Here is a 25,864-nt window from a genome sequence, read left to right as displayed (position 1 = left end):
ATTTAAGGAAAAAGCTAGAGCTACCATCTCAGTCAAATCTTTCACTCTTAGATCTTAGAAAACTTGAATTTGTCTTTAACATGTGAATCCCTAACCACAGTCCAGTCCTGGCCATTTTGAGTGGTAAATCACTCACTCAGATGCCCACACAATGTTAGCGCGCGGCTAATGTTAGCGCTGCAGGCCACAAAAACACCTGTTCTCCTATATCATTCTTACACACATACAGAGGGGAGCTCACCACAGTCATTGTATAGATTAACTTGCATGTGTGGTATTACTGGGATCCTTGCACTAATGTACTTTAATAACAAACCTTATCTAGAGAGTCAACAGATAGTTTAAAATATTTGGAATGTGCATGCTGAAACCAAAATTGGAGCCAGACTTATTGTTCATTTGGAGGAATTCTTGATATTTTTTGTTACATCTATTTGCCACCAATCCTGAAGATAAGTATGAGAGGCCAAGGGGAAGTTAAAGATATATTCTAAGAATCTATTCTAAGAATTCTCCCTATCTGAGGATCCTCTATACTCCAGCATGCTTTGATCTTTTGTACAAACGCTTTGTAGCATAGCTTAGATTTTTTCCCCGTTTTGTCTTCTCTCAACCATGTTTTTGATGAGACACCAGGTCAGACATTTGATTCATTGTGGTGCAGCGATGGATGGATAACCACATTATACCTTTGAGGACTATGTAATTCGCATTCCAATGAAATTAAATTCAAATTCGGTATAGTACCAACCTGGACTGCCATATACCCTGAACCCTGTAATTAAATTTATCTCTGGGCTTTGCCAATGGGCCCTCAACCTGGTGGCCAGCCTGCCAGCTGCAGTGACTAACCCTCCACCCCCTCATGCCCCTTAACCCTCCCTCTCCTGTTGGAGAAGCCTATATATTTCATGGCCAGGGTGAAACCAGAGAGGTCGGGTGTGGGCCGTCAGGGGTAGGGGTGTGTGTAGGCTGGCTGACCATGGTTGAAAGTGGGCCAAACAACAACATCCTCATGGGACATGCTGAATGCTTTGTTAAGAAGTTTGCTTTTTCAAATAAGTCAATAAAAGGAATGACAGAGAATCTTGTGGGGAGGACATTGCTACTCGGATGTGCTGCCCTGTTCTGGCTTACCTGGTACCATCATGTACCTTACTGTGCAACCTTACTGTAAGATGTTGCCAATAATACAAAACAATATTCTTAACAAAATGTTGACACAAATATTTCCAGAAACCGTCCCTCCTTTTCCAGGGAATTTTCCACCAGTTTGCAATGCTATGGTTTAATAAGATATGTTTGACAGTCTAATGGCTTGTGGTCAGTCAGGATGACTCATTAAAGTCTGTAGTGGCCCCAGTAGCCTTCCACAGACCGCCTGGCCGTGCTCTGATAAATGGCTTCCCTCTCTTCTTGCAGCACTGGCCGTAGCTAACTCTGATACCATCATGGGAGTAGACTTTAGTCAACCCCATGCCTGTCGGAAAGCTTTGCCAACATGTGTGCATGTTAGTATTTTGTAGCTTGCCCACACTGTGCCATTACCTATCACTTGTCTGTGAATGTGTGAGTTCCCTGGCAGAAGCAGCCACCAGAGAACCTTATTGACTACAAGAGCAGAGAGAGATAGAGAGAACGGGGAGGAGGGAGAAAGGGGGGAAAGAAAGAGAGAGAGGGATAGAGAGAAAGAGACACACACACAGAGTGTCAGATAGCATTTCACCCTTTAACCCCTCCCACACAGGCCCCTCGGACAGTGCTGCCACTTTACCTCCTGCTAAACACAAACGTGGGATGAGCTTACACTCTCACACCACACACATTCCTACCCGGGGAAGACTGACCAGCGGAGTGATAGACAGAACACCGTAACCATGGGGAACCAGGTAAACTGGGCCTAAGACTCCTTGCATAGACCATGGATATTCTACAAACTATAAGCCATCGAGTCTATTTCAGTTGTGCATTCTTTTTTTAGGCTACTCTCCGAGTTGTGAGAGAGAAAAAAGAGAGACAGATGGTAGGGGCGGGGGCAATCAAGGTTGCACTAAGCTATAGGGTTAAACTTTTGCGGTGACATTGACAGAGAGGGCAGTGCTGAAACCGCAGCAGCGATCTGCCATTGGCTCGAGGGAAATAGAGACAAAGCCATGCCGAAGCGGTGTTAGAGCTGCCGTTGGATGCACCTTTCAGTACAGGGTTGTAAAGCTGAGGTGGTTATTTGTAGTCAAATGTGGATACAGTTACCCATAGCTAATTCAAGCTATGTTGAGCTGTTGGACTTAACTCAGATGACTGACCTGGTTGTAATATTGTCTGATTAATTTATTTTCTTTAAGATTATGACAGTAATTACCGTCAGAACTTACTTGACGGAACTTGGAGTAGTAGCCATAAAAAGACTGACTTGTTTTAGTGTGTGCTACAGTAAATCACACTTTATAAATATTTTCGCGGTATCAATTATATGTAGGCGAAGAGAAATTGATTCAAGGGAAACGATGAAACTCAGTCCATCCAACTCACTCTGAAATAACTTGTATTAAGGTCTTGGCAGTTTATTTGTCTGTGCGTGTTTTCATGGCTGTACATCCATCTGTCTACTCTGTGGATGCTGGCATGGTTGAGTTGTGGGTATTCATTATCACAGTATGAGCTCCATAACTCTTAAGAGCATGTTACTGTATGAAACGTGTTAAGTTGGTGTTAAAATGTGTTCCTGTATTAATGAGTAGGAGAGCTGGTGTTATTCTTCCAGCGGTTGATTTATGATGACACCTGAGGCTCTTCATGCTTGTGACAAAAGGCTGATTACTGATTGTTGGCTCATTCACTGCCTGCAGTTTACCCTGAAAGGTCTTTGGGCTTGTTCAGAAAAGAACGCAAATGCTCACTGACACACACAAACGGGCACAAAGAGTCGTCTGACTCAAAAAGTCAGACGGTCGCACACAGACACACATACCAACGTTTCCTCCAGCATGTTCCAAATAGGGAAGGTCTCCCTCAGTTCCTTTATTACAAACCAACAACCCCCATCCTCTCTCTCTCTCTCTCTCTCTCTCTCTCTCTCTCTCTCTCTCTCTCTCTCTCTCTCTCTCTCTCTCTCTCTCTTTCTCTTTTTTTCTTTCTTTCTTTCTCTCTCTCTCTCTCTCTCTCTCTCTCTCTCTCTCTCTCTCTCTCTCTCTCTCTCTCTCTCTCTCTCTCTATCTATCTATCTATCTATCTCTCTATCTTTAAATAGACCTGACCTTTGACTGGCAAACGCACCCACTAACCAAATAGATATTTTGGACCGATCTGTCTAAACCTACCCCGCGTCGCCAGATATGGAGCCAAACCGTCCATTGAATAGACAGGAGAGCTGCTGTTCAAAGCAAGGGATACTGCCCTTTTCAATTGCAATCACCCTGGAGGTATAAGCGCCTTCATGTGTGTGGTGATTAAGGAAATGTCAGTAACTGTGGCATTAAACAGTATTTGTCCAGACACAGACAAGGACAAGTAAGAAACAACTCGTTCCTTTGTTTTTAACGAGGCTCGATTAAAGGAAAACAGTGAAAGCATCCACATGGAATTGTTTTATCATTGATTGGAGAAGACTTCCAGCCAAACAGTTTTGATGAATCTGTAATAACTTAAATGTCTGGTTCCAGGTATGAAAAAAGAAGAAGCTTAGGTTCTTCAGAGGAAGTGAGAAAACAAAGTTGAACAAACAAGATTTCCTTGAAATCGAGGCGAGGCCTTAGAGGTATAGTGAAGGTGTTGACAGATATACAGTATTAGGTCATGTGATACAGCAGGTGCATTGATATGTATGTATTTTTGTGTGTGTGTTTGTTTGGACTTGGTGTTTATATGTGGTATGTTAAATGTGCTTGTGGGTGTATCTCAGTGTTTATGTGAGTTCACTTACAGTATCTTTGTCAGTGTTTGTAGTGCACTATTTGTGTGGGAGGTGTGTGTGTGTGACCGCTGTCAGGGAGTCATATGTGTTTGTGTGATCCAGCATCAGCCACCCGTCCCTCATGAATGTTATGAGAACACAACAGACGAGGGGGTCACACAAGACATGACACCCAACCCTTTCAACTGCATGTATGGATAGCTGTTTACAAGAGAGCTTCACTACCTGCCTTGATAAGAGGGTGGTATCTCTATGCATAATGAAGCCTGTCTCTCATATATCAACAAATCATTAACTCATTAAAGTGAAATAAAACATTTTCCTAGTGAACTCCTGGCTCACAATTCAAACATGGAATCAAAGAAGTCATTGGAGTAAAGAAAAAAGTGTTGTATTTTTTTTACTTTAAAAGACCCTTTAGATTTTAGTGTAATGGTTTACACACAAAAAAACTGAACCTGTGACACTAAAAGCATTTTCCCAAAATAGAACTATACCATTCAACATCTTGAGACCATTTTAAACCCACTCAAATTAAATTTGCCGGCACAGTGGAAAATGACTGCCAAGGAAATCAATACCATATTCCATTCATATGCAGTGTAAGAGCAACCAGCCGTGGAACTATGGTTCAACCGTTGCGTCAATCAGATTACAAATAAACCATTCAGGTTTTCATGTGTATTGAATGTCAGTGAGGCTGGTGCCATTCCAAAATAATAAGATGATGTATTATGATTATTATATTGAGTATTTTCCTGTGTACAAGGTAATTTACACAGTAACCAAAACATATAGTAGTGTTCCAGCTGTAATTCTTTTTCTCTGGTTGTTTGCAAGTACCACAGCGATGACATTGCCTGCGATATTATTGCGTTGGCTGTTGAATTTGATAAGGCATCGAGAGAACGTCATCATTCATAACTCATAACTGGAAGTTCTGTTGAGGGTAGGTGCTGCCCTCTCAATGCCATCCATTATGTCACGCATTTCTTGGACTATTGAAATTCAAACAAAGCCAACCTTTATGCTTAGAACCTTCAATTCTGGTGAACACACTTTTTTGTTTGTTTGTTCTGCAGTCGATGTTTGACACGTGTGGGTGCACTCTTTCTTCTCGTCTGGTGCTGTGTGTGCTTTCCTGTTTGTCACATCACTCAAGCAGACGGAACGACAGCAACCCTCTCCACACAGGCCTCCTTCCCTGTTGGTCGGTCCATAGCGCTTCTCCCATTTTAAAACCAGGAAGCGAGGTCTTAGCTGTCACTCCACATCACTTCTGACACGGAGAGAAGCAGACTGGTGCTACTGTATATGGAGGAGGGCTCTGTGGGGAGGATGGTCAACGAGGGTTGAGTTGTCCTACATGTCAAGCCATCGCTCCTGTGTTGAGGATTGGATCAAACAGATTCATTGTTAACAGCCTTATTGACACGTTAGCTTCAATGCAAGACACAAGCCACCTGCCATCCAGCCCTCCTCTGCCCTGTTTATCCCTGGGGCTGTTTTTTTTTTTTTACACACTGGTAGAGACCCGAAAAGACTGAGATTAAAATCAATTCTGGCCAACTCCTCTCCCTCGTATTGTGTGTGAAGCCTGACAGTTTGTCAGGATGCGATTGCATCAGTTGTCCAGAAATGGGGCCCGCAGCCTCAACTCACATTCTACACACGACTGGGAAAGTAAGGGGGGAGGTTGGAGACGGAGCGGGGGCCTTGGGTTGAGGAGTGTGTCTGTGGGGGAATGTTTCTGTGTGTCTCTGTGGTTGTGGAGAGGAGGGAGCTGTATTTATAAACCCTGTTATGCCCCTACAAATGATCATCTTGTGTCTACATGCAAATAGAGCTTGTGAAAATCCATTGCAGTGACCGCAGCGTCGCTCAACAGGCAAGGTTGCTAATTTTGTTCCACATTTCCCCCTCCCTTCTATACCCCACCCCCATGCCTCCTGTTTCTCTTGTTTTGTCGCCACAGTCATAACCAGAGGGCCACCACTTTCTTGCACCCTGGGACGGGACAGGTGTCTGCAGATAGCGTGGATTTTATACTTCAGGAACAGTGAGTACTACGCTTCCGCTGCTAATCTAGCGATGACAATGTATTGTTGCCAGGATCTCTGGTATGTTGGCTGCAGGCCCCATTAATGCCAGTGACTCATCAGGAATGTCCTTGCCACTGGGTCTATTTGTGAAACTTCAATTATACACGACCAAGCTTCTTTGGAATCGATTGGGTATATACACTTTAGTAGAATGTAAAGAGAGTTTTTCTGGACAAATTGAGTCTGGAGACATTTCACAAAGATATGGCTCCATTATAAGTGGTATTAGTTTAGAATGAAGCTCGTCTGTGTCTGGGAAACCTGTCCTAACTTTGTGAACAGTTTAGAGAGTCTTAGATTCTTGGAATTGTTTGTCACAACCTGTTATTGAAGTATGAAGACATTTAGTGACACTGAAAAGACAGTTTGTGTAGTTAGGATTAAAAATAAGGTTTGCAATGTTATTATTTTGTATATTACAAAACTCAGTTTGGAATACAATACTCAAACAAGATGTACTATATATATAGGTAGACTCTTGTGGGTATGATTGTGTACTAATCTTCTCATCACGTTGTGTGTAGTAGGCTGATAGGATTGTCTCTCTGGGAGTCCAGACGCAGTCTGATTTTCTGGCTGCTACTAGGCATGACTGTCTCAAATACCAGACTGCTGGTGGAAGAGTTCCACTTCAGGCTGTGATTAGATGTGACATTAAAACAGGTAGATTTTACAAGTGGATGATCATATAATGGCAATTAACATCCACCTGATTCAGAACAACAGGAAAAGTTGTGTTTAACCAAAGCTAGATGTCACGTTGCAGCTCGTCTCTCTACAGTAGCTCTTACTTTTTCATTTCACCCCCTTCCGTCTCTCTGTGCTTCCGCCTCTCATCTCTCCATCCTTTGTTTTGCTTCCAGCATGTGTGTCCTTAGCTAACTCCCAGTACCCTTGGTGGGGGAGAGACAGAGCTCTTTGGAGTGTCTCTCCTGTGCTGTGTTCTCCTCTTAAGCATAGGACTGGAGATGAGTCAATCTGCTATTTGATTTGCAACAATTTCCTCAGGGACCAAAGTTGGCACAAGATGATATAGGTTTAAGAGGGTCCACAGCAAGCGTCATTCTGCTAAAATGATTCTGTTGAAAACAAATTACACTGGACGTGTATTGAAAATTGTGAAATTAATACAGGATAGATGTGCCGATGTTTACCTTATTATATAGAAGTCATCAATGTACAGAATAAATAAACAATACTATATGATGCTTTGAAAATACATGTTATTCCAGTTCCTACCCTAATCCTGTTTTATTGTACTCTAGTAGTGCAATAGTTATTTTTCTTCTACCCTGACGTTGCTTATCATAGATATTTACTTTAAAAAAATTATACAGGAAATTAAAAAAAGATTTCTTCTTTTCCAATAAAAGCATCACAGATCACAGTGAAGCAATATTTTTTTATAGAGGCTTGCCATACAAAGACTCACCATCCTACTTTTCTCTCTCTCTCTCTCTCTCTCTCTCTCTCTCTCTCTCTCTCTCTCTCTCTCTCTCTCTCTCTCTCTCTCTCTCTCTCTCTCTCTCTCTCTCTCTGTCTCTCTCTCTCTCACACACACACACACACACACACACACACACTCACTCACTCACTCACTCACTCACTCACTCACTCACACACAGACAGACATCTATTTATCTCATTCTCTATAATCTTCTCTCATTCTTTCATAGTCTTTCTCTCTCTCTGACCCTCTTTCTCCCTTTGCCTTTCCATTCCAGCTCTCAGTGTTTTTGCCTGGGAGAGAATAGGAGGGCACATTCCCCTGCCATGTTCTGATGGATCCGGCTCATTAACAGCTATGTGGGCGTGCAGGGCCTGTATGAACCACTCAGATAATGTGTCACTACCACTCAGCCTGGACCCCTGTACCACATACACAGCAGGAACAGTTGAGAGAACTTACCACTTCACAATCTGTGTGTGCGTGTGTATGTATGGATGTGTGTGTGTTTGTGTGAGTGGGTGCATTAAAGTATGTTTGTGTGTGAGTCCAGCATATGTGAGAGAAAGAGAGCATATTTGTGCATTTGCAGATTTTGAAGTATCTAATAGGAGGTGCAGTCAGTTATTATGAGCAGCATACCGCATGTCATAATGCTGTTCTATAGGCGCTGAGTGGAAGAACAAGTCTGCTTCTCACCGTTGTGAACTATAGAGGATTTGCATAATCTCACCGTAATATATACCCTGTGTAAACACAGACAAAACACAGCTTGTAGCCCGTAGCGCACCATATCTACAAGTCGCTCAAATCACCGGGAGGGTGAAAGCCCCATCTTGAATCATTCTGAGTGGGCCAGAGCAGACTGGCGTCGACAGGCCTGCATGGCTGAGGTTATCAGAGACCGGAGTGGCTATAAAGTGTCAGGTCTTTACAGCTTGTAAGGGCCCCTTATCAGGTCTTATTTTTGTATCGGAGCGATGGAATAACTTCTTAGGCTGTCTGGGTCTGGGTCTGCGTTTCTAAGTTTGTTACCTCTGCACTCTCTTGTCTTGTTTGTCAGCCTCTTTCTTTCTCTCTGTCTTAGTGTGTACATCCATTGCTTTGTCTCTCTCTCTCTATTTCTCTCTCGCTCTCTCTCTCTTTTTACCTCATTTATTTATTTGTCTCATCCTCTCGTTGTGCCTCGTCCTTCTCTCTCCTCTTTGTATGTCTTAATCTCTCTCTCTCTTTCTCCTCCCCTGCGCATTGCCATGGGTCTGTGAGCCCAGGACAAAACGATGCCAGCCATGTGATGACTCTCTCACATAAGAATTGGCGCCCTCATCAAGACTTTTGTTGAACGTCGCCATGTCAGCAGAAGGGGTCAATTTCACCCGGGGCATTCAGTTGACGGCCGAGAAGTTAGAAGTGTGTCTGCAGTTCAAGAAGGCCCTGTCTTGAGTCCTTATCCTTGTGTCCTCTCAGTCTGGAAGGATGAGTTCAAAGTTGCAAACCCTAACTTGAAAACAGTTTTGAATCAGCTCATTTATAGTAACAAGTGTTATGGTTTCTTCTTACTGCCTACAATACACACATCTTGAGATATACCTTGTCGCCTTGAACAGCCTTCATTAAGGCTTTGGTTTTACCATTAAAGTGCTATGGTAAATAGAGAAGGAAGGGAAGTGTTTCATTGGTAGTATATATAAATCCCCAAATTAAGGATCTGCATTGCATTGTTTAGATCTGGCTCCTGCTTTGAAGAGATTCAAAGGGATCTTTCCCAGCCCGAACTGTCAAACGTTCTCTGTGGTGCTCGTTTAAGCATAGTAGATGTGAGTATGTGTTGAGTCCCTGTTGCCCTAGTTGGCCAGATGCCTACAGCCTCTCATCACTTTTCTGATTGAACTATCTTCATATCGTGTGGAGAGAAGTCCCCTAATATAGTGGCAGCATACAGCTAAGGTGCAATAACTACAGTTAAAAAAACATGCACATTTCCCTTGCACTACCATCTTTAAGCCAGGGACATTATTTTGTTGGTGCTCATTAGTAAAACAAAGGGCATACGTACCAAAAAGCCTCATCTCTGATTTAGCCTGAATGAAATCCCATAAGATCTGGTTCATGGGCTGTCCTCTCTTTGGGAACCCTAAACATGACCTGTTATTGATGGGGTATTCATTAACCTTTCAGAGGGTTTTTGTCTGTTTCTTGTAGAAAATGTCTGGTCAGAAAGGACAGACTCTTCTTTCTGTGGATGATTAAAAAAAAGCTGTTTCTTTGCTGGGCATAAATGGGGTCTAATTTGTCAGTTCTGTCGGCGCCTCCTGGATCTTTGGTCCCTAGATCTGAAAGTTTCTAGTTCTATTTCTGTCTCGCCCACATGCTGTCTTTGAGATTTACATTGGGATTGGGAAATGGGCTCCAGCGAATTCTGGGCCAAGTCATTGTTAATGTGATTTGTAGATGTGGTCGTGCCTGAGCGTTATATTGGCTGCAATTGTGTGCGCTATTGTGCCTATGTATGTGTGAATGCTTTTGTTGTGAATGTGTGTGTGTGTCTGTGATGAACGGTGGAAGGCCACTTCTGTCACTGAAAAAAAACAAAATTACGATCTTTATAAAGTAAAGGGCAAAGCAAAGAGTCAACAGAGGGTTCGATTTTTGATGCCAAGTGTCTGTAACCGCAGCCCTGATTCAAAAACATGTTTTTAAACCGTGTTTAAACCATTGTCGGAGTCAATGGTGAATCGTATTCTGTTCAGCTGACATTAAGTCTTTCATTCATTATTCAAAACACTCAGCTCGAGCTGCTTATCAGAAGTGTAACATGGGAAGAAGAAGTGGCCCATAGAAGCAGGGGCAATCAATGTCTATTGGCAAAGCTACAAAGTAAATGGTAAACTATAAATCTGTTTAGAGTGACGCTACACTTACAAACCTATCGGCCCTCCTGTCGGTTCATCACTGTCCAATAGGCACCCATAGTTGCCCAATAGTTCCATTCAGCTGCTTCACATGTGCGTGTTCGCGTGTGCATCTGTTAACATGGGAAGTCTCATAGTTGTCTGTCAATGTCGGATGTGGTTTATACACACAATGATACCCTCACACACACGTGTAACCCATTGACTCTCTCTGACCAGGCCAAGTGGACGCATGTCCAGGCTACCGGCTGCAGACCTGCGGCCCTCCAGCACCGTCAGCGAGGCCTCCACCGCCGTCACCACGTCCACCGCGGACACCACCTCAGTGTCAAAGGTCAGTTGTGTTAGGGTCTGGCTGTTCTTAATGAAATCTATTTGAATCGTGTGACGTTGATTTTGTCATTAGAGATTCCCTTTTAGTACATGGTGTCCAACAAGGAGAAAAGTAGTATTCTTCAGGCAAGGTTAAAATTCCTTTACAAGCTAATAAACTTTTAACTGGTACATCAATAATGAACGTCAACTGCCACGTTAATCTACAGTGCTTTTCTAAATGCTCTACAATGAGATTGTTCTTTAACACCTTGGTACACTGGTTGACCAGTAGAGCCTGTTTTAACTGCTTCTAAGAATTGTCTTCTGGCTCAAACGTATTATGGTTGATGATGAATGGCTGGGGTCCGTTCTGGGTGGGCTGTCTAGTTACAGCCAGCGCCCAATCAGGCCCACCAGTCAGGATGACTGTTCTGTCCGAATGGCTTAATTAAAGAAGATGGCAGAGGTGGAAAGCCAGGTTCTAATTAATCAAACTTCTAATAAACCTGTCTTTTTTGGATAATTGAGTTGGTGTGTAAGTCCAGCTTATCTAGAGATGCACTTTGACTGTGATCCAGTGCAGCATACAGGAACAGATCACTACAACATCCATCTCACAGACATCTTCTGTTGCCACTCGATACCATGAAGCCTTTCACCACTGCATCGTTGGGTTTACCTGTCTGTCCTCCCTCAAGTCCTCTTCTCATTGCTGGATCAATGCAACTCATATATAGAACCACCAATATTTATCTAAACCTCCTATTCAGCTCCTAGAAGTATGAATCATTTTCTACCAATGTGTGTCGTGTGCTTGCCAGGACAATTTTTTATATATCAGTGTGGCTTTAAAATGGATCGAGTGCATTCTGTGCCTTTTGGGAGTCCTGCTTGGCACAGTTATGCAGGACTTTTGTACAGACTGACTTCCAATGGAGAGCCCTGTGTAAACAGATTTTCTCCTATGTAATTTACTGTACAAATACTCATTGAAATGGTTATTATCTGTGACACTGACAATATTGGTGCTTTTACAGTACCTGGTGGAGCATCTGACCATTTTAATGATGCCAGTGCAACAAAAACAGAAACCTTCTAATGACAGCAATTCTCATCCTCAAAGACAGAAAAACAGGGCTAAACCATAGCTGGTGCCGTGTGAAGATCTGTCATGGGGTTTGTCTTCGTCCTGTCATTTTGACTTAACTAAAAAGTACTGTAATGTAAATGTTTAAAGACAAAACCAGGAGTAATTCTCCGATCCATCTCTCAGATCGTAGAGCCTCGTACCCTTAGGCTTCTCTGGGAATTTACTGTATGAAAATAGAACTTCATGACACACACACACACGCAGACAGGGGAATCAGTTAGACAACGCTTCAGCTGTTTACCGTCAAACGCAGCACCCTTGGTTAGCCACTGGTCTCATAATGAGAAAATGTGTTTCAACTCCTGCGGGCTGTTAAGAAGTCCCAGAGCCGTGACCGTCACACGCTAATACCACAAGACCCACGCCTTCAGTTTGGCGTCAACATGTCCCTGTGTGTCGGTGGCGGATTGAGAATACAGGTTGTGTGTGTGTTCGAGGGGGTTGGAGCAGGTGATAAGTGTTGAGTTGAGTGGCTTTGATCTGGTGTCTTTGGAAGGTTTAATTACATGTACAAACACACATGGGACCTTGAAGAAAGGCACACAGACATGGTATAATTGCTACTGCTGGTATAGATGCTACTGCTTATTGAGAGGTTTAATAATATGCAGAGCACTGATGTTAGAGGTGTCTCTGACAATGATATGCACAATTGACGAGATTTAGCCTTACACACTGCAACGCATAATAATGTGCGTTTTCTTTTATTGGAAATCTCAGCCGAAACTATTACTCAGGCCAGAAATGGTGTTCAGGCAGCCATAACAAACTGTTCTTTTGACAGTCAGATAGCCTGTTAAGACTTTATCTGCTCCTACCAGGCTAATTATTGCTATCACAATAGGCACTTAAATAAATGGGCTGTGATGGATCGGTACTGTCATGGCAGGTGCGTCTAAAGTGTTTACATTTGACACCTGAAGATTGGTTCTGCCTTGGTGTCACTCTCCAGACAACAGTTCCTTCCAATTGTGTCATATTGTGTCTCCCACCTCCCTCAATAATACCTTTGACCTTTTTCTGACATTCTTTGCCATTTAGAAATTGTTCACTGTATGTGTGTGTTTTGTGTGTGTGTGTCGATTCTCCAGGGCTCCAGGTTGAGTGTAAGGGTGCACAGCTTTGGTAAGAGAGACCAAGCCATTAAGAGGAACCCCAATGTCCCAGTGGTGGTGAGAGGATGGCTCTACAAACAGGTGAGACACACACACACACACTGGCAGAAAGTCAGAGACAAATCCCACACTGTACGCTTGCTTGATGTGAGTTATTGGCTGGGATATAGGATTAAGATCATTGGTCAATTGGGTGATGAGGTCACTTATTTCATTGGCTGAAACAGTGAGGTCTCCAGGCTTTGTCTGGTGCTTATCTCGTAGTATCTTAATGAGATGTAGAGTTGACCCCGTGACCCTGTGCTTACGCATGCCCTCTAAATGAATGAGACATTGCACCTCAGACAGGCTTGAAACAACTGCGCTGTTCCATTATTAAATGTTTTTCCTTGTGGCACTTTAGCAAGACAGACACAGTTTACTCAGCTATGAGAGAGTGATGACAGAGAGACATACTGTAGCATTTATCTTTTATTTACAAGCGATGTACTCCATCTTATTAACAGACACACACTTTTCATGGTCACACATGCGCACTTATGCACAAACAACACACTTGCATGTTTCACATCAGAAATTCAAAGGCCAAATTCCTACCAGATTTCCTCAAAACAAACTCTGCTACTGCTGCTACCATGAGGAAAATAACACAGCATGCCGCATTACTGCCAGGGAAAAGATGAAAACAAACAGAGCTCAATTACCGTGTGTATAAAGGGTCTTTTTGAAGTGTAAGCCCCCCCCCCCCCTTCTTCCACCACTACAGAAAACTCACCCGTCTCTTTAGAGGGTTTGAAAGATATATTTGAAGTGGAAGAAACACAGGCCTCATGAACTAGAATAGACGGGTATTATTATGTCTTTCTCTCTCTGTCTTTCTCTGTCTTTTATCTCTCTCTCTCTTTCCCCCCACCCCACCCTGCCGCCCAACACCAGGACAGCTCTGGGATGAGGTTATGGAAGAGGAAGTGGTTTGTCCTGGCTGATTACTGCCTTTTCTACTACAAAGGTAAGCTGCTCTGAGCCTTTGGGCTCCACAAGGCTCTCTTTAGGGTAAAGGATGGGATGGCCAATGCTTCAATGGGGAGAAATCCATACTTTTCCTTTTGAGTCCTCTTGACATCAAAGCTCTGTTGCTGTAGTAACAACCAGATGGATTGCCAATAAAATGTTAGGTTCTTTGCTCAATTCTGCCACCAGTATTTAATGGATATGCACATTTTTCATATTTTGCTTTTATTTCTCAACAGTAAGTATTGGTTGAGGATGGATGCTATGTCCCTTCAACGTTCCCCATCATATCCTTACGTTAGTGTAAGGTTATGTAAGAGATTGGATCAGCATGTCTGAGTTGATGAGAGAGCCAGTAGTTTAATCAGTGCCGGTGTTAATCTGGGGTTTCCCATGGGCTCCTAACACACACACAGGATTCTGTCTCAACACGCACACACACACACACACACACACACATGCTGTCACATCTGAGGTGCATGTGCTGTCACAACACGCACACACGCTGTCACAGCTTTCGCTCATACACAGAGGAGCACAACCACACACACAACACTCACACAGAGATAGGCACCATTTCCAGATAGATCCTGATAAGATGTAATCTCTCCTCATTGGCCTGGCCTGGTCTGGTTTGCCATGCTATTGAATGCGTGTGTGTGTTGGGGAGAAGGCAGATACAATATTTTTTCGGACTCATATGAAGTACAAGTAGGTAATGTCTCCTCTATAGCTCCTTGAATTATTTTTAACCAATTACTATTTAATCAAGGCCCCGCCTTATCACTTATCAGCCAAACACTCCACTGCTAGCCTCAGACTCAAACACACACAAAAACACACACACACACACACACACACACACACACACACACACTGTGACACACACATTCTTTTGCTGTCACAAACACACACACACACACAAGAATAGAAACTTACAAACTCATTCTCAAGGTTAGACGTGCACATGCACAAACGCACACATTCTAACACGCTGTCACATAGTCCACTGAACAAAAAACATCTCTTATGAGAGGTCCTCCCTCTATTTTTAGAGGTGTGAAGTCATTAAGATAGGACTGTGGTCGATGTCAGAGAGGCACATAGTGCCATGATACTAATGCCAGGCCAGACTGACATGAAGGCTGCAGTGGCATCACCAACCAGTGCAAGCGGAGCAGTGAAGATTCAATATTTATTTCCTTGACAGGGTAGTGCCAGTTGGGCATAGTGGAGTTGGTTGGGCAGTGGGAGCTACGAGAAGGACAGGGTTGACTTAGGAGTTGGCAGGAGAGTGCTGTCATATGAAGGGTTGTCAAAAGGTGTGTGTCAGAGGGGTCGGGCGGGGTGGGGTCTCTGTCACATGCACACACACATACACACCACGCACACACACCACACACCAAGACATGTCCCCTTATCTGTGCTCACTCTATCTTGAACACTCTCAAGCTTATATTTGAAACCTTCTCTCTCTTTCTCTTTTCTGTCTCTCTCCCTCTGCAGACAGCAGGGAGGAGTCAGTCCTGGGTAGTATCCCCCTGCCCAGCTATGTCATCTCAGCTGTGGAGCCAGAGGACCACATCAGCCGCAAGTACGCCTTCAAGGTACGAGCCAAGCTTGGTCTTTCACATGCTCTCAGATGTTTCATACTGCTTTTGATTTTGTCTTTCTTTTATGATATATGTTCTACTTGTGAATGGTTATTGAAAAAATAATTATCTTTTTTTCACAATGTGGAAAGAATGTCATCTATTGTTCTCTGCTGTCGTTGCATCACTATTAAGTCAGAATATCCCATCATCTTTCCACCAAAAAGCCCTATTAGTTTACCAAGAAAAAAGGCAAGTTTACTTCATTGTCAGTCAATTAGAAATAAGTTGAGCAAATTGACTAACTTTCTGAAATTGTATTTTGTTGTTAACTTACCTTCATAAATAGTTTACTACTCATTGAAGACAGACTGTCATAGTTTATATCACTAATGTCAGTTACAAACAAACAATACAATATGACATTATTTCATTTACTTCATTCGATCTTTCATGGTTACCATGGTTACCCATTCCCCCCTAAAACATTTGGGCCAGATTTGTATAAATAATCTAAGACAAGACCCCAGCCATACACAATTTAAGCTCCACCAAATAAGAACAAAGTGAAATTACTAGTAGCCTCCCTACCTCCCAAAGAGGTTGAGGAATGAGGAATACTGAAATCATTGAACACATCCATAATCCTCTATGATCATTTATCAAATAATAAAAGGAATTGAAATAGCTAAAATGACACTCGTATTGGATAGGCCTACTCTTTGTTGTTTTGGCTGTATGACTACAAGGTTTAAGCAATGTTTTAACTTTAGAAATTACTTAAACATTTTTAGTCATTGATACATCTTAAATTCCACAGATTTCTGAAGCTAAAATTGATAACTTTAATAAACACCTTCCATTTGCATCTACTGCATATGAACACAAAAAGACACAACTGCCCAACTCTCTTCTACAGCTTCCCTCCATATGCTTATCTCGTCTATTCTGTCCCACTTTTGACTAAAGGCACACATCTCTCACAGAGACATGGGCTTTTTACAGCTGTCATCTGTCATTGTCTAGATGGATCCTGTATTCTTCTGTATTATACCCAGATAGTGGTTTCCTTTCTTTAGGAGGGAGTTTTTTGTGTTGTTCCCTCTTTCCAACACGGTAATCTAAACCTCTGTTGAAAGTACAGTCAATGGACCAGGTTTCAGTGTCAGGTCTATTAATGATGTGGCTGAAGGCTAGTCTAGTGTTATGGTGGAAAGTCAATGACTGAACCAACCAGTTTGCGTCCTCATGTCCTGACATCATCCTCACAATAGTTCCTTTGAGAGTCCAATGTTGATTCACATATTGTTTCTAAAATGCCTTGGTAGACCACTACGAAACAATACTGTTTTAGCACTGTTGCAATATATTGTGATGATTTGACAGATCTATTTTTCACACTGTAGATATCAAGCCATTAAAAAACAAGTCTAACACAGAAACACATTCAAACGGGGAAGAAAATTGCAGCATTAATCATTGACCGTAGTCAAGTCAGACTAGTTAGGTTCAGTTTGATAATGAGGTGTCTTGGTTATCTCTACCAACCCCTTATCAGATTTCTAAATAGTCATTTTGTCATGTTTAACCCCACCACCCCTGATGGAAACTTTAGAATGGTGCTGTATGTGTCGAAGTGTGGGACCATTTTGGGGTTGACACCCTTCTGTCTTTGTATGTGTGCACATGGGTATGTGTATCAATGTTCATTTGTGTTGCTACCATTCACCTCCCAAAATAGTGGAACAATTTAGTAAAACCCCAAAATCTCCATAGTTACATATGCACATTCCATCTTGAGGAAACCTTGCTTCATGTTGGAGACCCTCCCTCTATTTGTTCAACCCTGTACCCTCTCTTGTTCCCATTGGTGGGCTGCCTTGGTTGGACTTCTGTGAGTGTGCGAGGTCGTCCAATGAAACACAAGTGCATCGTCCACTCATAAATAGGTATTGGCCCTTCGCAGCCCTTCATACTTAACCAGAGTTCATTTTTTTCAGTCATTCTTTGTCATTAGTATGGTTTGATTTTAAAATGAGAATATATACAAAAGCGGAGTATATATTCGTACAATTTGGAGCATGCTCGAGACTCTTGTGTGTTGTTATCTGATGTGGTTGTGGCCTGCCATAATTCTTGTTTCACCTACTCTCATCTGTGTGTTATATTTTCTCATTAGTCTCTATGTGTTCTGTCCATGTGGATAATGCTTTTAAATATGTGCTCTATTTAGTAGAGAATAGAGCAGAGTAGTGCTTTTTTGATCCCCAGGGAAAGATCACACTGTTCATTAACTGAGGTAACAACTAAATACAAAATACTGAAATAAATAAACAACATTAATTTACTGTATACGGTGATACTGGAGATCACTGCTAAGCAACTGCTTAGGAGCATTTTTTGTTTGTTTTTGTAAATGTAAATATTTCATACAGGTATAGATCTGGATGTCAATCCCAGAAAGTTTAATTCTGTGGGATTCTTGTACAGCTTTGTGTACGCATGGTTGTATTCCCTTATGTGACTTTGCTGGATATATCAGAGTATTGACCTCGCCCTGCCCTCCCAGGCCTTATCTTTCAGACACAATAGACATTCAAATAGCCCAGCGACCAAAAACAACACAGCATGTTTGAGAGAACAGGGTGTGTGGAGATGGAAAAGGATGGTGCTATTGTTAGCCTTCCTGTCACAGAGTAGGAGCTATTTTCAGTTTGGGGATGGAGGGAAGGGAATGGGATGAAGAGAGAGTGAGACAAAGAGATTGAAAGAGAGAGTGAGTAGTGGTGTATAGGTGTGTTTTACAGCTGAATGGAGCCAAATGGAGGGAAACGTAGTGTAGGTGAAGTGTTGGGATTTGTCTGCATATGCACATAAAATAAAGAGTCAGTAGAGTGAGACAGACAGATGGTTAGAAGGAAAGAAAAAAAGAATTTACCATGGGTGAGCAGTGAGTATTCTGCGTGCAGGTGCAACGCTCATACATAGAGCTGAATGTGTACCACTCAGCATTCCTGGACGAGAGAGAGGGGCTACTGTTATTGGCTGTTATTTTAGTCCTGTGTGTGTGTGTTAGGTTGAACACAACTTGATCCACTTACAAAGTCAAATATTTTGTTGAGGAATGACTATATTTTGTTAGTGTGCAGAGTTTGTGAAGATGCGTACAGGCACTTATGTGTCCAATATCTGTAAAAAGCATGTTAGGTACACTAACTTGACTGCACCTGTAATTTGTGGTCCTGTGGTAGGTACAGGCATGGGCTAAAGGCCAGGCCGGACCAACCCAGGGAACAGATTTAAGGGCTCCCCGGGGAACAGAGACAACCTTCCGGCCTGACTATACGTAGACACAGCCTGGGGCTGAGAGGGTTCCACCAAGTCTGTCTGCTTGGTTGTGTAAATGTGAAAGTCTTCGTGGGTTGTCTGTCAGTCCCTTCCCTTAAACCCAAAAGATTCTGACATTTGGAGAAATTCACGTAAAGAAATTAAACCATCCCAAATGAAAACAATTACACAAATATTACCATACCAGTCTCCCATGCCTTTGCATAATTATTCTGCATAAATATTCAAGAAACAGAGGAACAAATTCATTAGTTTAAACATTATCTTTTGCATGTCTCTGTTGTCTTGCAAATCTGTTCTCTCGCTTAGCCTTCTTGTCCTAAAACTATCGAGGAAGTATTACATTTTGTCATTTAAATAACGGACCGGATTAGATAATGGTAATGGTCTGTGCGTCATTGCCAGAGTATACAGAGTGATATATATACTGGGAACACCGACAAAACACCACCATAATAGCTTCGTCAAAACTGTTGAACACAGCTGTCTCTGTACAAACGGACATACTGGTAGACATTATGAATAGGGAATAGTATGTAGAGAAGAGGGAGGTAGAAGAGGAGAACAAAAATGGATAGCAACCAAATCCCAGATTAACTTTTTTTGTGCTCATTGAATGCAGGTCAAAATAGCCCCTGTCATGAGTTGGGATTGGCCTTTTCTGGTGTTGCTATGTTTCTGTTCTTAATTGGTTTATCTGTAATTTCCTTGGCTGATATTTACCTTGGTTTCTGTTGGCTGGGCTATACAGTATGTGTCTGTGTCACTATTGGCTGAATATTTGTATTAACAGTTTTTGTATTTGCTGATGCTTTAGATGTTGTTTCTCTATTGGCTGTCATTAATATACGTCTCTGTTCATTGGCTGATGCTCATATGTCTCACCACTTGGCATATCTTTACAGTAGCTCTCTATTTTGCCATTGTGTCCAACCTATCGCCCTATTGGCTGGCTACTGCATATGTAATTCATCTGACCTGTCCTCACTTCTCTTTCCATAGGCCAGCCACACGGGCATGCGCTCGTACATTTACAATCGGAACTCTATGATTGGCTCTCAGGCGGAGCACAGTGGGATGAGAACGTACTTCTTCAGTGCTGACACCCAGGAGGACATGCATGGCTGGGTGAAAGCCATGAACCAGGCTGCCCTCATGCAGAACCACACCACTATGCTGAAGAGGTACGGCACAGGCTAACATCCCAATGTACAGTACAGTCGTCCAATACTATGTGGCCGAGTACAATGTTTGTGCTCGCCTGGCTGCCTGTGCCGCTTTGTGTAAATATGTGTGCTAAATTGAGTTTCTTTCTGTTTGTCTGACTGTCAGTCTGCTTGAATGACACCTCAGACAGAAATGGCTGCAGTTATTGGGGATGTGTGTGAATGTGTCTGTATGGGTGAGTTTCCCTTTGCTGTGGAGAATGCAGCATGACACTGGGTGCGTGCCAGTGTTATCTCTTTCTGCCAGTAACCCTTGTTCTAAGATTACACTGGGCAGGACCTTGGCTACAATCTTAAACACACACACACATTCCTCTACACTGTACTATACTGTTTGTTGGCATAGATTCAGACACCTGACACCTCCCCTAGGTGACTGATATTGAGTTGGAAATAAAGGTTGGAGAAAGAGAGGTCAAAAAGAGAGAGAGAAACAGAGGAAAGATACATTGACAAACAGATAGTGGAAGATAAAAAAGAGAGTGACAGAGATTGATGACACCCGGGCACGGTGGGGGAAGAGGGGGAGTTGTATTGGGGAAGGATCTGTTCCGCTGTCAGAAGTACCACAGCAGGAGTGACAGGTAGCTTCACTACACCATGGCCACTGCAACACTGCATCTCTTTAGACATCAGATAGAGTGTCTGTGTGTTTCGTTGAAAGATGTGTGAATCCGAGAGAATGAGCATCAGAGTTGACCGGTTCTGTCTTTTGTCAGTTTTTGAAGGAGGCAAACAAATTGACCACACTACTTTTCATGCATAGCTGTTGGGGAATGCCGTCTTTGATGAATGAGCAGCCTCCATCTATTTTGAATACTAAGTGATTGCGCCTGTCAGCACAGATGTGGCTCCTCATTCAGCAACTTCCAGTGACTTGTTTTCCAGAAAAGTAGCTTTCATTTCATTAGCTGACTAGGGTTTTGCTATTCTAAACAACCAGGTATGAGGCTAGGATAATGCTATGCTGCACAGCTTAGCATGAGGCTAGATTTGCTAGATATTGGTCACAGGTCATTACCGAAAATCACAAGACCACTGGAATGTGGAGCAACACTTCCATTTAGGTCACAGTTGGCTCAAATGATTAAATTCAATTATAAGTGACAAATGAAATGTTGGTCACACTTTGGAACTTTTGAAACATCTGAGGAGTGTGAGGATAGAGAATAGATTTACACGTATAACATAAACAGTATACATATCATATCATATCATATCTTGTCTCAATATTTCTGTTACACTTGCTTTGGAAGACCAGGACTATTTAGAAAGGAGAGACTAAGATTAAAAATATATCTAAAGAATGAGAACTGGAAACAAGAAAGAAACATCCATATCTTTTCCCTATCCATTCCTCCACTTCTCCCAGGCCTTCAGACAGTCAGAAATCTGAAAATTCAAATACATCCGAGGGCCAGGCAGTCTCACAGACCAACCACATCATCACCAACCACACCAAGACCACCTCCGAAGTCCCCAACCCTCTCGCTGACGGGGTGGCCCTAGAACCTCTCGAGATCCACAGAGACACGGAAGACGCGGCTAGCATCCATCCAAACCCTCCTTCAGTCACAGAGGTCCCCAGAACCATAGACATGAAAAGCTTCCCCACCAACCCCCTGGACCTCCCTTTTGACTCGGCCTCAGTGTCTGCGCCCGTCTCCAGGGCGCCGTCCTGTGTCCCGTCCCGCGCTCCTTCCCGCGCAGCCTCGACGCTGCCCCCCAGTGTCTTTTTGAGGAATGGCTTGATCCCCTCGCCAGTGCCAGAGCCGAATGGAATAGGGGCGGGGACATATCAGAGGGCCACGCTGCCACCGATGGAAAGGCAGCTGCAAAGGAGGAGCGCGTTGGAGCAAGTGGAGGACTGGGTGCAGGTGCAGAAGGGCGAGCACAAAGTGTAGGTCACTGCTTTAACACGGCTGGGCTGAGACGATGCTTTCTGAAGCACACATACACAATCACCTGGCTTCATATTTGACGTAAAAATTTATAAATCATAATCACACAAAATGTTCTACTGTACAACATATTATTGGCAATAGTGCACACTGTATTTTTATTTGAGCTATGGTGTGCACTAGCATACTAAATAGTTCCCTCTAGTGTTTTCTGATTGCTAGAACGTGGTGAGTCATTCACAAGACACATAACTCAATATTTTGTGTCTCATTGAAACATAAAAAAGGTGAAGATCTGATTCTTTACCTTTTGTCCGGCCCTCTCAGCCCCACGTCACGAGAAGGCTCCCTCCCTCGTCGTACCCCCCCAACGCAGCCCAAGTTCGGCAGGGTGGAGACCTACCAGTCCTTACCAAAAACTCCCCGCCACAGCCCCCCATCTGCCGCTCGCCACGGTGAGTACAAGTACGCCCAGGACCGCCTCAGCCACTTCCGCCTCACACCAGACCCCCAGACGGGCACCCTGTCCAGGGAAGGAACGGGCCCAGGGGGCACCACTGTGTGGCAGCTCTACGAATGGCAGCAGCGTCATCAGTTCCGCCATGGCAGTCCCACTGCCCCACTCTACACACCTGCCCCGGACTACCCGTTTGGCCCAAGGCCCCCCTCCACCGTGCCCCCATCGGCCCCTCGACCCTCCTCAGAGGTGCCCCGTTGCATCTCTGTACCTCCATCGCCCTCCGACATCCCTCCACCAGGACCCCCGCCAGGCTACGGCCGGACCCTGTCTCCCCCTCGCAGACCACACATGCCTGCAGATCGTGTGACGGTCAGGCCCATGGGGGAGAGATCGGCACTGGACATGCCCTTGGCCGGCTCCCCTAGGCGGGCCAAGTCTCAGTTGCTCAAGGTAAGAGGATCTAAGACACAGTAGCACAGTAGAGTCCTTAGCGTTGGAACTAGTCCAATATGAGTAAACCACTGCTAAAGTATATCTCAGAATTAAAAATATATGGTCTTTCAATCTGCAACAGAATAGTTTTTTGTGTTTATAATGTACGAGAAGAGGCTATTAAGTACGGTGTGTTGTTGTGTGTAATCTATCCAGACTTCCACCATGGAGAGACGGTCTATGCCATCTTCAGGCTACATCACACACACAGTCAGTGCACCCAGCCTGCACGGAAAAACGGTAAGGCTTTTACCATCTTGGAAACGCACGCACGCACACGCACACACCCACACACACACACAACCAGATACATCACACGTGAATATTGTCCTTGTTTGAAACACAATTAAGCAAGGTTAAAGTTAGTCACTTGTTCGGTGGCTCAACTCAATTTCAACTTGTTTTCAACAGATCATATCTCCTATGTCTCATAATAAATGATAGAAGGCAGTTATGGAATCAGTAAAACTTTGAGTAAATCTTCCTTTTCCTACAATTCCTACTATGATTATCTTAAATAATCCTTCTTTTCTCTTTTGAGTCTGGTGGACATCAGAATATACAAAATATACACTTGATTAGACTTGGGCCACTTCAGTTTAATTATTCAATTGTTTAATAAAATTATTAGGAGTAAATGAACTAGTGAAAGTCAACAAACAGTCAAAACAGAACAGTTTTCAAAATGGTTGATTTCATTTAGACTGGATTGACCCCTGAACTGCAATCTATTTATTAATGTATGTGGTAAACAGCCCGAGGAGCTCACCCTCCTACTTATTCAGCTCCGGAGGCACCAGACTAAGATGGCTAATGCGCGCCTCCACACGCTGACCCAGCTCCAGCAGCTCAGTGGCCCCACAGCCCCTCACTTCCTCACCAACAGCCTCACCAGACCCCTCGTCACCAGTGGCCCCTCACTGGGGTACTACATGTGCCCATCAGGCCCCTGCTACTCCCAGGTTGGGGCCATCCAGTTAGCCTAGCTGCCTGTCCGCCTGCTAGCTGTGTAAGCTAGCTTGTGACGTTGTGTGAGCTGGCCTCAGGCATGGCTACTGAATGTTAGCATTAGAGTTAGCTTAGCTAACCTAACCAAAGCCCATTTGTCCTCCGTCCATGGCAGCAAATACATGTGGTTGTACCTTGGCTAGACTGTGTGACATACTCTATGCTAGCATGTCATTCTAGTTGCTGTGTTCGTTATCATGTGGTTGTACTCTGCATTCATGACAACATTTCATGCTTGGACTGACTACTTGGTAATGCTATGGACATATTTATCTGTTGGTACGTTCTTTGGTAATTAGTTTTGATGTGTCTTTCTCTCATTTCAGGGAATTTTCTTTAAGTTTGTTTGGCCTAGTGTAGTAGGAATTTGCTTAAAAGTAGAGCTATGTTTTGTCTTTTAATCTTGGAGTATGCTGCTTGTAATTTGCTTTGTATGCATCCGCTTAAGTGTCTTTTAGAGTGCAAGGTGGAGTGCATTCATAGTCTATTAATGTCCAAATAGAGAAATTATTGACTGAAACGCAAGTGTGTGTGTATGTTGTATAGACTATGTAAGAGGCATTTGACAGTTTCCCATACTGTTATCCTATACTTTTGTGACATCTAACAAACATAACAGATTCATCTCACCTGACATTCATTACTCCTACATACAGTTACTTACAAATCTTACCACTCTATACATCGTACAATCTGAATAATTAAGTCTTGAATCATGCTCAATGATTTGGGATCAAATTGACCACAGAAATGATATGCTACTTAAATTAAATGGTAAAATATCTTGTAATAAATAGCTACGATGTATTAAGAAGATACTACGAACCACAGATTGACCATAATAATCCAGTGCTCTACATTAATGTACCTTTCCAATCCCCTGAAGGCTGACGATACATACATGCAATTGAAGAAGGATCTGGAGTATTTAGACCTGAAGGTGGGAACTGACTATATCTTGTTTTTTCATTCTTCTCTCTCTCGTCCTCTGCCAATGCTCTCTCAAGTTTCTTTTTAGACCAAGGCATAATGCCTGGCCTGAAATCACACTAACACACTCACCTGTCTACTCACTGAAAACTAACATGTCTCCAGGAGAAGGTCTTTGTATGAGAAATGACTGATGTGTCATGTGTGTCTATGGCAAAGGAGAACGGAAATATCGAATTTGCAATCAATGTATGGTTATAACAGCGGCGGATTTGTGACCATGGCTCTCTATCTCCGTCTGACACAGATCAAAGCTTTAGAACCCATGGTTGTCATGGTTCACAGTTTACTACTGCACTGCACTGCTGGGCCTCTCAGGCCTCTATCGAACGTAAGCACCGGGCACACGGCGCAAACTTATGTATGTGTACTCTGTGCGTGTGTGCATACATGTCTGTGAGCCAATAACATCAGGGGGTTTGGGGGCTTGGCATTGCGATCTTCTGTCCCTGCAATCCTTTGTGATGTCATTCTTGTGTCCTTTTGTGATGTCATTTAGTGTTGGGCATGGGAAGGCTCAGCAGTGCATGTGCTGCCTGTGACTGTGGTCTGGTGGTTGAAAAGCCAGCTGCTTGCACCATCATGTTAGCCTCCTTGATATACCCCTTGTACACCACATACCTGGACCTATTTGGTGAAGCGTACTATCTTCAATTCTCAAACTAAAATATATTTTACAAAACAACTTTTTATCCAATACTGGGACTATTGGAAGGAGCAGTCATCTTGTACATTTATTCATTTATTTGTCAGATGATCAGTTAATTTGTTTTGCTATTGAATGATTAAGGGCTTCTTTATCATGCGTCAGATTCATTGAGAGCTTTTTACTTTTGATGTAGTGGTCACTCTCATGGACTCATGCATTTAGGACAGTATGGTAAA

At 43.2% G+C, this 25,864-nt stretch overlaps 1 protein-coding gene across 9 annotated transcripts in view; it reads left to right on the top strand.

Moving 5' to 3' along the window:
* Nucleotides 1-25,864, top strand: part of plekha7a (pleckstrin homology domain containing, family A member 7a) — a 58,793-nt gene that overhangs the window by 24,358 nt on the left and 8,571 nt on the right. For 4 of the 9 annotated variants that reach the window (XM_084672439.1, XM_084672443.1, XM_084672444.1 and 1 more), the window contains 10 exons: nucleotides 5,886-5,969; nucleotides 10,591-10,705; nucleotides 12,928-13,032; nucleotides 13,888-13,960; nucleotides 15,469-15,569; nucleotides 19,905-20,086; nucleotides 21,501-22,028; nucleotides 22,357-22,939; nucleotides 23,138-23,221; nucleotides 24,876-24,929. In XM_084672439.1, the coding sequence (XP_084528565.1) occupies nucleotides 5,886-5,969; nucleotides 10,591-10,705; nucleotides 12,928-13,032; nucleotides 13,888-13,960; nucleotides 15,469-15,569; nucleotides 19,905-20,086; nucleotides 21,501-22,028; nucleotides 22,357-22,939; nucleotides 23,138-23,221; nucleotides 24,876-24,929 (1,909 nt within the window). Of the gene's footprint in view, nucleotides 1-5,885; nucleotides 5,970-7,773; nucleotides 7,907-10,590; nucleotides 10,706-12,927; nucleotides 13,033-13,887; nucleotides 13,961-15,468; nucleotides 15,570-19,904; nucleotides 20,087-21,500; nucleotides 22,029-22,356; nucleotides 22,940-23,137; nucleotides 23,222-23,736; nucleotides 23,944-24,875; nucleotides 24,930-25,864 lie in introns of those variants that run through there. The other 5 variants (XM_084672447.1, XM_084672442.1, XM_084672446.1 and 2 more) reach the window with 4 other exon arrangements.

Source organism: Hypomesus nipponensis, chromosome 14 (assembly GCF_054491055.1).
Source record: "Hypomesus nipponensis isolate SF chromosome 14, ASM5449105v1, whole genome shotgun sequence".
Classification (NCBI taxonomy): domain Eukaryota; kingdom Metazoa; phylum Chordata; class Actinopteri; order Osmeriformes; family Osmeridae; genus Hypomesus; species Hypomesus nipponensis.
Note: the sequence above shows the minus strand (reverse complement) of the source record. Positions and strands in the feature narration are given on the sequence as shown.